Source organism: Lissotriton vulgaris, chromosome 9, assembly GCF_964263255.1.
Source record: "Lissotriton vulgaris chromosome 9, aLisVul1.2, whole genome shotgun sequence".
In the NCBI taxonomy this organism is placed as follows: domain Eukaryota; kingdom Metazoa; phylum Chordata; class Amphibia; order Caudata; family Salamandridae; genus Lissotriton; species Lissotriton vulgaris.
In genome coordinates, this window is record NC_141697.1 from 394,565,009 (window position 1) to 394,578,097 (window position 13,089).

General features: G+C 45.7%; 1 protein-coding gene across 2 annotated transcripts in view; it reads left to right on the plus strand.

The window, feature by feature from the left end:
- The window catches only part of EML1 (EMAP like 1), an 899,863-nt gene that overhangs the window by 294,390 nt on the left and 592,384 nt on the right, over positions 1-13,089 (plus strand). The window contains exon 1 of one of the 2 annotated variants that reach the window (XM_086937770.1): positions 2,734-2,887. The exons of the other annotated variant lie outside the window; for it this stretch is intronic. Coding sequence (XP_086793896.1) covers positions 2,734-2,887 — 154 coding nt within the window. Of the gene's footprint in view, positions 1-2,733; positions 2,888-13,089 lie in introns of those variants that run through there. 2 annotated transcript variants of the gene reach the window in all.

A 13,089-nucleotide genomic window follows, 5' to 3' on the forward strand; every position in this document is an offset into this window, starting at 1 on the left:
AGTTTGTCTCGTTGACAGAAAGTTGTAGTGGGGTGATGAAATGTAGTTGATATTTTATTTAGAATCTTGAATGAGAAGATGATGATGTGAACATCAGTCCATGTACTAAGTGTATTTGGGTGAAAAATGGTTAGTTCTGAGTTGGAGAAATGTTATCTAATATATGTCTTGTGGATGGGTCCGGAAATTATTTATTATAATATGTGTATATTCATTTCTTATAGGATAGTATTGGGTTGAGGCATATTTGGGTTATCAAACCAGATGTTTTGGTTGCCAAGTATAGATATGTTGTACAGTTTTGTTGATAGATCTGAAACTGTAGCCAAGAAAGGAACAGTAAAAGCTCTATTGTTGGGTGGAGGTCAGTAGAGCAAGAGGAAGTGACTGATAAAAATGGAGCTGTGTTGGCATCTAGCAAGAAGGGTTTCTCAAACATGTATAGCCACTTCTTGCAACTTGGTCATTATCATGGTGCCCTTAAATAGAATGACTAGTTCGCCCAGTCTGTTTTCCTTCTAGATAATGCATGATGACTTAATATCCAGGGAGGGATGGCTTCTTGCAATACAAGGCCCATATCTTTTCCCCACAAAATGTCAGTGATGAATGGTGTGTCTGGTTCTGCATATAGCAGTAAATCAAAGATGTATTCAGTTAGCAAGGGGGTGCTGTCCGCCCGGACGGCATGAGTTTTGGGGGTGGCGGCCTCCCCCGCTCTTACCTCCGGCCATCATGAGAATCTCCAGTACACCCCACACCCCCGCTCTTAAATGCGGCCCCCGCAGGCAGCAAATGCAGAGACTGCCACGGTCGGTACATGGTCTAGTTACACAACTGTTTACATTTATTTTTGTTCACTGAATGGGCATACATATGCACTTCTAGGTGTAGTAGTTTTGCTTTGTTAAAGGAAAAGCATGTGTCTGGGTTATCATTGGTTTAATTGAGCTCTTTGTGGATATGTGGTTATAATCGGTTAAGATTTGCTCTTTGTGTGGCTGTGAAGGTGAGGAGAAAGGAAGTGCTGTTGGAATGTTGCATTGGGATTGTGGCATTCCAATCTCTGTTCTGCGCTAGTAGGTTTATTATAGATTTGACGGTGATTTATTGGAGGGGAGAGTATGAATCAAATTGTGGTTTTTTTTATTGTTTTTGGTGTGGGATTATAGTCTGGTGATGAGTTGAATTCGATGCGTGTTAAAAACGAATTTTGATGCACGCACTGCATCGCAGTTGGGGATGCAGTGCACGCAACAACATTTGTTTTTTTCATTTATATGTTTACATACCAGTAAAGGTCCGTAATCCATACATTACTACCCCCCACCCTGCCCCTCCCCCTCCCCACGTCACCGCCCTACAGGTACACCCACTACTGACCGCGGCTGCCTACAACATGCCAATGTTATAACTACAGTTATATGATAATTTAATATAGTTTAGATCTGATGTCACAAAAATGCCTATTGCAAGAGTCAATAGAATGTTAAACGCAGATCTTAAAAAAGAATGTCCACTGACAATTGAACACTCCATTAAACGTACACCTTTCTTATTAATCTCTCTATGCAAAATTTCAATCTCTGGAAAATCACAGTTTTTAGTGATTTTGGCATTAGGAAACATTTATGGAGCTCTCTATCAAAGCAGGTGAGCAGGAATCTCTCTGCATATCACCGCTATGCTGACAATACAATTACAGTACAATATGTGACCTGCATCAAATATGTGACTTACATGTCAAAATACGGGAAAAATCAAGATGTATCATTTATTTCCACAGTACAAATTCAACCACCTACCTGCACCATGAACAACACATATCAAAGACCCAAGTGTGATGTCACCGTGTGTAATTGAAATATTATTTGTAAAAAAGGATACTACATGTCACCTCGGCACTTTTGATCATATAAGCAAAGTCAACATTTTATTTAGTTCCTTTATATGAACATAACTACCTTTGTGACTTTCTCAGTCACACTAGGATGGGACATGCCTATAGTGTAAGATGAGGTGCTTTTTCTCAGCCATGATATGATACCAATTGGCTTTAGCGTGCTTAGAAGATACATTTATAGTATGCAAAATGGCTGCCACCTTCTCTTCCACAATTTCTTGGGGATATATTCTGACTCAAAATGACAGGTATAATATTTAGCATTATATCATGGTTGGCACATCCGTCCGCACAATTATAAAGAAATATTCTCAGCCACAAACCTATGCCAATCTTTAATAGTAAAATATATTGGCCAATTTCATTGGCATGTTATATCCCTCGCCAAACAGATATCGCATAGAAACTGTCTTGTTCAAAAAGTTTAGCAATTCTCCATCTCTCATTTCCCTTCAAAGCGCCCAGATGCCCTGGTGGATTATTTTAACGCAACATTTGAACCAAATCAAAGACAAATGTGACATGAACTTTTATCTTCCCAGAATTTAAAGGAAAATCTCTGCCTCAACCTGTGGGGCACATTTGTGTGGGCACGGGCGTTGCTACTCTGTCGTGAGTATGACAGAGTGGAGAGGGCGTTATAAAAGCCTGAGTAAGCATTGAGTGCACGTGTAAACCCGGGAGCAGAGACCTGCTTGGTATTAGAAGGGAACCTTCCCTTCGAGGTGACCTTGCTTGTAAAGCTGCTCCTTATGACATCGTCTTAATGCCGGGGCTTACAGCAATCCTCCATAATTGAATGAGTCGCGGCGCCCGCGTCTCGTGCACGTATGGAAGATACCTACGAGCGAAGGCTTTTCAAACAAAATTCAGCGAATGTTGGAAACTGCCCAGTGCGCGGTCCGGACACTGCACTGACCATGAAGCCCATCCCGGAAGAACCCTTCCCGAGCGCTCACTCCGGAGCTGCGGAAACCAGGCCAGGTTGTTAGCGGTTTACAATCTTATATTTTTCATAAATCTATGCATCATAACATTGCTTGGTCTTTTGTTTGTCCGAATTCTCCAGGGAGAAAGAAGATGCTTTTAAATGCTAATCAGGTCATTTAAATTGACAACTGTGAGATGGCAGTCACTTAAAATATTTTTACGTTCGTTGCTGTAATTTATAATCTGCTTCTTGTAAAGTAGCTATGTAAAAAAAAAAAGCTGTGAGCAACAACAGTTGGCGCTACATGCCTTTTTAGTTTTACATTTATTGTAGTTACTTCACACAAAAGTGAGCAGGACAGAATCTAGTGTAACATTAACAGTCTGGCTGTAGGTCGATGGTAAATACACGCGCTTTAAAATTCATTAATAAAGCTTAAAAAGGGATATAGTATTTAAATAAAAGACACATAAACAGGCCTTTTTTTGTCAAAATTAGTATAGGACGGATATGAATTCAATAAAGCATACGCATAATCTTTTTTTTCTTTGTCAAATGCTGACGCTAATTGGATTATTGAAATCCAATGTGCCTTTTAATCCGATAAACAGAGATGCGGTTTATTACTATATATCTTGTCCCGCTATGTTACGTACCTTTATGTTATATTGTAATTTTTGCTGCTTTATTTTCAGTTATGTACACTATGCTATGTTAAGTATGCTATGAAGTCATGTATGTAATGCAGTGTTATGCTATATTATGGTGTGTTGTCATGTTTTGCTGCTATGCTCTGTTGTGAATGCTTTGCTATTATGTATGTTATAGTGTTTTGCATGTTATGCAATGTTATGTCATGTTCTTTATGTAATGTTGTGACATGATTCGATAATATTGTGTCATCTTATGCATGTTATGCTATGATATTTATGGTATGCTATTTTGTATGTAATATGACGATACACTGTGCTAAATTATATTATATGCTATGCGTTCCCGTGTTGTTTTATAGCATTACATGTTATGCTTTGGTGGGATATTTTATATTATATTTCACTTGTATAGTGCTTATTTGTCACTGGCTTCTTGCTTGTTGGTGCTCCTGCTGAGATCCCAGAAACAATGCAACTTTAATAGTTGTTTTCAAAGAGAAGTTGGCAAGGTATGCCCAGACGCGGCCCCCTTGCTCAGTTTGCCACTGGATTCAAGCTAGCCTGGCTGATGAGAGGTGTTACCTCAAAACTGGTACCAGTATGCTTGTTTCCGGTAAAGGGAAGATGTGGCTTGGCAGTTTGGGCTGACTGTCCCCATGAGGGACAGGGCCAAGACTGATTTCCATATGGCTGGTTTTGAACTGGGGTGGCGAAGTGAGCTAAAGAACAATGATGGATTCAACCCAGGGGTGAGTGTCTGAAAAGTTTCAGCACTCCGTCCATCATCTCTTTGTATTTGCTTTAAAGAGAACATATCAGAAAGTGAAGGCTATACAATTGGGGGTAAACAGGAGACAAACGTTATTAGGATTGACCATGTGGTGTAATGGCCAGAGCTGCTGACTTTGGAACTAGGGAACCTGGTTCGCGTCTCCTCTTTGCCTCAACATCCTATTATTTTGGACCAATCACTTAATCTACCTGTGCCTTCAAAAAATCAATGTGTCCTTGTGTAATATAACTGGTGCCCGCATAAAACTCTCCCATACCTTCATGTCAAAGTTTGCACTATATAAATAATAGTGCAAAAATAAAAAAATAGCGAAGATCCTTCTTGAGAGTAGAGGCCCTATTAGAGACAGAATATCCCCCCCCCCCCCCCATCCTTAAGTTATTGTCATACCATAGGGAGAACGGAGAACACAAAGTGTGCAGTGGTTGGCATTACAGACAGTTTTTCAACCAGAAAAGCTAGCCCGATTTTGAGTCTGGTGTCAAATTCTCTGAAGGAGAGGATACAAATCCTGAATCAGTTTTCCTTCCTAAAAATGTAACACAGTTCAACAGCAATGCGTAAATTGTAGAAAATCTAACCTCCTTTTTGACGCTCTGTGAGGGGACTGTTCCTGTCTGTGAGCAGTGTAGTTTGAACTTTAATAGGAATGTCTAAGAGACAGTAGCAGGGCTAGAGTTTGAAATCCAAAAACTGGACCATTCCACAGAGATAGAGGTAGGATTTCAATTTTGCTACGAACAAGGGACACAGATTGACTTAAATAATGGCTATCTTTGACATAGAGTAGAGACACATAACAATAAAGCACTAAGAAGAAATTAAATGCATTTTTTACACACAGTAACACGTGTTAAAAAAATGACTTTATGAGATGGGATGTTAACTTATATTGCACGGTAGAGCATAAAAAATTCCCTCCCTCTTTGCTCAGTCATGCCGCTCTGAAACCTAGGACATGTTCTCAATTTGCTACAACTTACTGGGTTAGATAGCGAAAACCCGGGACTGTCCTGGCAAATCCTGAATGCCTGGCCACCTCAAGAAACATTGCACATAGTAGCGTAAACTTGCTTTGGAACCCATTCTGTGTATTCTGCCCCAACGCGCTTCTCTTTGCTCAAGTCTGTCTAGTGGTGCATCACCAGGACGATGTAACATAAAAGTTCCTTTCTCTCGGAATGTGTACTCATTACTTCCAGTGAATGATATATTATGCTTCCTCCATTGACTGCCACACTCAAGCTGAGCATGGCAATTTGATGCCCGAACACAAAAGCACGCCTCACAGTTCATGAGATCTGATGAGCAGCAGTGGCGTAACATTACTAAGCGCCCACAGCCCCGTGATGCGGAGAGGCCTCGGACCTCCAGGGGGGCCCTTCTGGCATTGTGGACTGGCGGAGAGCTTCTGGCATGAGAGCTCCTGACTGGGTCAACGGGGGGGGGGGCTTCTTGTACTTTGCAGGGGACCCCCTCAAGTTTTGTTACACCACTGATGAGCAGATGTCGAGAAGTCTCGGTGATCAGTGCCGGACTGAGAACCCAAAGCAGCCCTGGCAATTTTGTTGGACCTGCCCCTCCCCAACCCGGGATGGGGTGGAGGGGGAGCAAGTGTTTATTCTGGCTTTTGGTACTGGGGGTTTAGACTACGGCAAAACCTGCCCCTAGTAACAAAACAAAATCCCACTGCTGAAAAAACTCCCCCCACACCCTTCCAGCCTCCCTGTGAAACGCCCGATGCCCGCACCAGCAAATCCAGCCCTGCCAGTGATAGTTACTTGATGCTGAAGAAACACACATATTTCTGACACTCTATCTTGTTACAATGCGGCCTATTCACAATGGCATTTTGAAGAACATAAATAGTATTGATTTAATTCTCTTTCATGTACTGGTACATGTCTTTGCGAATTGGCCCCAGAATCAAACATAAGAATTAAATTGGTATATTATTTTAATATTCATATACAGTTAGTAGAAATAGAAAGGGCTGTGCCCTCTTTGTGGTTGTACTAATATGGAATTTGATATTTGGGGTCTAATACTAAAGGCATGGAAGACCCCACCTGTAGTAACACTTATCGTATTCCAATGTGTTTGTGATCGGCCCCTTTGTCTCTTGGAAATGAAGATCACAGAGACAGTGTGATCGATTTTCTCAGTTGGGAACTCGAGATGATCCATTTATTATCATGTGTATAATATGATATTAAGCAAAGAATATCACCCAACTGGCTGCTCAAATGTCAGTGTTTTAGTGTCAGGAACCATCGTCTATTTCTTCCTAAGCTTATGACAGGGAACACAAAAATCTTACTTTGAGAATGCCAACATTCAGAAAGGGATATTTGTGGGGCATTTGCTATACTGTGAACCAAGTTATGAGGATCAACAGATCACCTTACGGAGAATGTTTTGAATGTGCAGCATTTTAATCATGATGTGAAGTACAGCGGTCAGTGTGGCATGGTCATCTAGTGCATACCGGGCGCCTGATTTGGGGTCTGTTGGGTGGGGTACTCCATCACAAATGAGACAGATATCGCACCCGTCAAAATACAAGTGCCATAGACTATAATGTACTTGAAATATGGCATACTGGATATCTCTCATGCTTGTGACAAAGTATCCCATCCACACAACTCTAAATAAGGTCGTAAATTACACAAACCATGATTTGATGGCAGGGAAGAAGAAATATTGTGTAACCACAATAGCCAGATAAATCTGGACTGAGGGAACCAGAGGCACGGGGCACTGGTAGGCGGCAGCCTCAAACATGAACTGTGTATCACAATGAACCGCTACCAGTCTAAGTATTGCAAATATAAGTGCAGTGCTATATTGTGAGTGCAGGCATCTCACAAAAAGTGATGGACTGGTCTCACACACCACCTGGTGTCATGCTTCATCATTGACCAGTCCTCGCCCTCTAAAAACTTGGTTTGATAGAGGGCGGGCATGCACCTGACGACAGGGATGCACTTCTAAACTAAGTGGGGGCCCAAAGAAAAATAAGGTGAGTTAAAAGGCCATTATGGGTGTCTGCTTAATTTTAGTGATGCCGACATCCATATGGTAGTTAAAATAAGGTGATCGGTGTCATGGGGAAATTAGTGTCCCCCCACCGCTGTATGTGAGGTCAACATGTTTCTTCCTGTAGGCCCAGCTGGGTCCGGGGCATTCATCAGGGCCTTAATATAACGGGCTCCGCTCTTACCAAACTCTGGTGAGAGGGTTCCACTCGGTGGGGTGAACAATATTCACACTCCACTGTTTGCAATGGTAAGGTCTTAGTAAATCCTATGATGAGGTAAAGTACGACCCCTAGGAGGGAGGGCAGGTGGACCCTTTTGGCCCCATTTGGTCCTGGAATGTCATCTGACGTGATCTCCGCCTCGCTGCCTAGAACTACATGCCCCCTCCAGGAGCGAAGGCATGCACGGAGGGGAGGCACGCGCATATGATTACTGTTGTTGTGGTAACCAGCGCATGTCATCAAGCTAAACAAACAGTGCCTCAAGAAGGAGTACCTGTTACCTTATGAAGCAGTTTTTGAGTAAAAAAAAGAAATAAATACATGCCTTATCTGTTCAATCATTGGACTTTTTCTGTTGCAGAGTGCTGGTTAACTGTCTCCTGAATTGCATTGAGTACCTGCTTAACTGCTGCACTGCAAAGTGAGGCGCTTTACTGTCCTGGTTCACATTGTGAACCTGCTTAATCTGGTTAACTGCTGCACTGACGCAGCCCATGCTTAACTGCGTCACTGCAAAGCACACTGTGAACCAGCGCCTGCTTAACTGGTGCGCTGCAAAGAAAGGTGCTTTATTGTCCTGAACTAACGTTTGCTTGACTGCCGCTCTCCAAAGCGCACTGTGAACCAGCATTGTGAACCTGCTTAACTGACACACCGTGAACCTGCTCAAATATCGTACCGCCTCTCTGTGAACTCGCTGGACTGTGCTTAGCCTGGCAGCCATTACTGGTAAAATCTCTGTGTTCCTGCTGTTCTGTAACCTGCCTGCCTGTACTACTGCTGTTCTGTGTACTTGCTTAACTTCCTTTGCTGTTTAGCTGTTGCAGCTTACCTGTCGCACTGTGAAGCTGCTTAACTGTCGCACTGGTGATGTTCCCGCATATCTGCTGCATCATTTAACTACTGAATTGTGTTGCATATATTTATGCTGTTTTGGGAGCCTCTGTATACCCTTTGATGCTGATGACGTGCTCAGCTCATCATGAAGTACACCTCTCGTACGCTCATGACGAGCTGAGCTCGTCATGAACCGCGGGATTTTTAAAAGTTCAGCGCACAGCGGGAAAATGCACCGCACGGATGAGGTTAAGTGGATGTAATGGGGCTTGGGAACAGGGTGTGATTTAGGCCGGGATAGCCAATAAGTGTCCAGGCAGGGAACCTCACACTTCAGAGCGGGGACTGGTGGTCGCAATGGGGAAGGCAAAGGCTAAATCACAGGGATAACAATTGGTACACCCGGGCGCACAGCAGGAGTTGTCTGACTCAGAGATACAGCCTGACTCCTCCTCACTCATTCTGCAGTGCACTCTGGACAAGATACTAGGGGACCATCGAAGAATCAACACCCACCCTTCAACGTGAAATAGGGAAGGTATCAGCTGAACTAGGCCTGCTACGTGCTGACCACTAGAAGTTGACCACAAGAGTGAAAGATAATGAAACTTTCCTTGCAGTCCTGAATCCTTTGCACCAAACCATGAAAACCCAAATTGCTCCCCTTACGGCTCGAGTACAGCAACTGGAATATCTCACAGTAGGAAGAATAATGTGCGAATAATAGGCCTTCCTGAGGGAACTGAAGGGTCTGACATGGTAGCTTCCTTGGTGCCCTAGTTGAAATTGGTTATTGGTCCAGCTGGGTTCACGTCCTTCTTTGCCCTAGAAAGAGTGCACCGAGTGCCAGCCCGGCCACCAGCCTTGGTACACCTGCTTAGTCCTATGAGATCCTTCAGCTACACCTGAAGCTGGTATCAGGCTTTCGCCTAGTCTCGTGGTTCTATAATGCTCTGAATGGGCTGGTTAGGAAACCTTTAGACTCCGTTCAGGCTCGCTGGGCTGCTGACTTTGTCCAGGACATGACTGATGTTGAATGGGGGAGGGTGCTTGCATATCCACAGAAAGTCACTCGCAATACGCGTCTTAAACATATACAATTCAATTACCCTCAAAGGATGTAACTTACTCCTCAGAAGATACAGACTATTTATGGCGTCTATCCCAGAGATTGCCATCAATGTGCAACACTGGATGCTGATTTCAGACTTATGACTTTGGGTTGCCCTGGGCTCACAGGGTTCTGGGGGGGGTGGGGGAGGGGGGGGGGGGGGTAATCTTGCGTCTCAATAGGACTCTGTCTAGGAGACTCACAAATATGCCTGCAGTTTTTTTATTGGTTCTCTGCCATATACCGGTCTCGAGAGGTGGGGTATATATTTGTGTACTTGGCACTGGTTCTGGCCAATTGACAAGTGGCCTTGGCCTGGAAATCACCCAGAGGACCCACTGTGGAAACATGGATGACTGGCATCACGTTCTGGGCATGGGGTGAGGAAAGGGAGCTACTGAGTGAAGAAACTAGGGGTGACCGTCACAGACCTATTGATCCACTTTGGAGGGAGGTGGTTGATGATTGGGAGTCCCCTGAGACATCAGTTGACTCTGAGGAGGGCCAGACTGTGGGGCCAAGTCCTGACTACGAAAACAAGCTAAACCCTGATAGGACTGATGGTGTGCGGGTCCAGGTACTACCGTAGGTGGAATGGATTGCTCTTACTTGCCCCTCTGGCATCCAAGTTTCCTGGAAGTATGACCATAACCCCATCACTTGTGGGTGTCGGTTTCCGCCTGTTTACACAGCATGATCTTAAAGTTGAAAACCCAGGTCACTGATTTTGTGTTATCATTTTACTGTATTGTTGTATCATTTGAAATGCCAATTAACAAAAATATTAATAACCTGATTAAGTTAAGGGGAAGATGTGAGTAAGAGGCAGGAGAAAAGAATTATGGAAATGGTGACAGGACCCAGGTTTTCCATAGAAATTAGTATAAGCCCCGAGCTACGACTAGTGCAACCCGAATGTTTACATAATCTTATTAGCCCAGAGAGAGACAGCGCCAAATGGATACTTTCAAAACTAAGGGGTACTGGTGATGCACAGTGGATACATGGCATTTCATATTTGTGACTTTGTCTGCAGGACACAATCAAGGATACTAAGTAAAGTTACAGAATGTAATACAGAGAGTAGTTGGCCAGGAGATAGAATTGGTGGAGGCGGGGTCCAGACAGGCCAAGTTGGGCAGGCCCTGGTCCCGACTGTTAAAATCTGCGCCCTTGCCAAGCCTACTACCGGACAATTTTAGTCTGAGAGATTCGGCTGAGGAGAGCTATACCGCCTTATGCCGATCCATTTCGAACTCTTTGGACAAGGTGGCACCACTCCGCAGGTCTAGGGGTAGGCTGAATCGGGCTTGCCCCTGGTACACGGATGACCTGCGGCAGTTAAAGCTGAGCTGTAAACGCGCCGAAAGGGCGTGGAGGAAGCAGTATTCTGATTCTTTGAAGGCCATCTTTAGACAGTCATTGCAGGAATACAAGGCACAGATCAAGGTGGCTAAGGCGTCCTATCTGGAAGCCACCTTGAATCAGGCTTCCAACAAGTCGCAAGCACTGTTCAGAATTGTCAGGGACCTGACCCATCCTTCATGCGCGGCCAATAATGTCCCTGTGTCGCAGGCTCTGTGCGACTCCCTGGCGAGTGCCTTCGAAGAGAAGATTGCTAAAATCTTGGAAGGTTTACAGAGTCCAGCACCTACCCCCTCCGGTCTGGGAGTTCCGGATGGCTCGCCCAGTCGACCCCAGCTGAGCGGCGCTACTCTCAGTTTGGGAGCTCCGGACGTGTCACCTAGTCGACCCCAGCCGAATAGCCGTGCTCTTAGCTCGGGAGCTCCGGCGGTCTCATCCAGTCGACCCCAGCTGAGTGGTCATGCTTTCAGTCTGGGAGCTCCGGACATCTCAGCCAGTCGACCCCGGCGGAGCGGGCCTGTCTCTAGCTTGGGAGCTCCGGACACTTCGCCCAGTCGACCCCAGCTGAGTGGACATGCCCTCAGTTTGGGAGCTCCGGACGCTGTGCCCAGTCGACCCCAGCTGAGCTGTTTCCCTACCCACTCCTTTGAGGAGTTTTGTAGTGTGGCACAAATGGTATCATCTGGCTCCCCTCTTGATCCACTGCCACCTAAATTTTGGAAAGTGTTTCAGGATGAACTCTTCCAGCCTTTGTACTCCATCTGCCTCCAGTCGTTTGACACTGCAACGGTTCCGGAGTGCTGGAAACTGGCAGCTGTGTCTCCTCTCCTTAAGAAATCCACCATGGACCCCGCCTGCTTGTCTAATTACAGACCGATTTCCATGCTCCCCTTCCCCATTAAGATCATGGAGAAGTTATTGACCCGTTCTCTGTCTGGCTTCCTGGAAGAAAACATCTGGTTCGATGAGGCACAGTTTGGTTTTCACCCAGCACACGGGACGGAATCCGCGCTGGTGACCGTGCTTGACAACTTACGTTCGCGGGTCGACAGTGGGCGGGCAGCCTTTTTGGTGCTGCTCGACATGTCGGCCGCGTTCGACACGGTCTGCCATCGTACCCTGATCAGGAGGCTGGAGGAGTGCGGGGTCACGGCATGTGCAAGGGACTGGCTGGTCTCTTATTTGAACAATCGGCAGCAGGTGGTGGCGTTGCCTCCTTTCAGTTCGGAGGTGCGGAGAGTAGGGCAGGGGGTACCTCAGGGCTCGGCCATCAGCCCTATACTCTTTAACCTTTACCTCCGCCCTCTGGTCCAACTAATTAAATCTTTTGGCATCTCCGCATTTAATTATGCTGATGACACCCAGTTGGTCTTTTTGCTGGAAGGGAAGAACGCGGTCCCGATGGAGGCCTTCCACCGATGCATGTCTGCCACAGCGGATTGGCTCCGGTCCAACTCCTTGCAGTTTAATAGTACAAAGACCGAGGTGTTGTATTGTTCCACGGACCGGATTCCTCGTGAACTCCCGGAGAACTTCTGGCCCCCGACCTTCTCCGAGATTGTGTCAGCTGCTGAGTCAGCACGCAACCTGGGGGTGATTTTCGGCCCCAACTTGCAGCAGGATATGTACGTGAACAAGACCACATCCACGTGCATGATGCTGCTACGCATGTTGCGTAAAGTTCTGCCCCTTCTCCCCGAGCAGGCCAGGCCTGAAGTAGTGCGCGGTACCATCTTGAGTCGTCTTGACTATTGTAATGCGCTACTTCTGGAGGCTCCAAAAACACTGCTGGGGAAGTTGCAACGGGTGCAGAACTTGGCCGCCAAGCTGGCTCTTTCCCGCCCTAATCATAGCTCTTCAGCAGCAGCCCTACGGGATCTACACTGGCTGCCTGTGCACCTACGCGTCTGTTACAAGGCTGCATGTTTAGTGTTTAGGGCGGTGCATGGACAAGGCCCGGTTCCATTGCAGAATATGTTTGTTTGGTACTCCTCTTCGCAGTCCTTACGCTCTTCTTCGGCTCAGCTGCTTGTGGTACCGAGATTCCAGAGAGTGAGGATGGGTGGCCGTTCATTCAGTGTTGCAGCGGCCAAGCTCTGGAACTCCCTGCCACTGTCCCTAAGAAGCCAAAGGGACTTCTTCCCGTTTAGAAAAGCCCTGAAGACCCATCTTTTCCCCAGGGTATTCTGAGCAGCGTATGTGGTGTTAACGTTGATTTCAAGCGCCAGGATGCC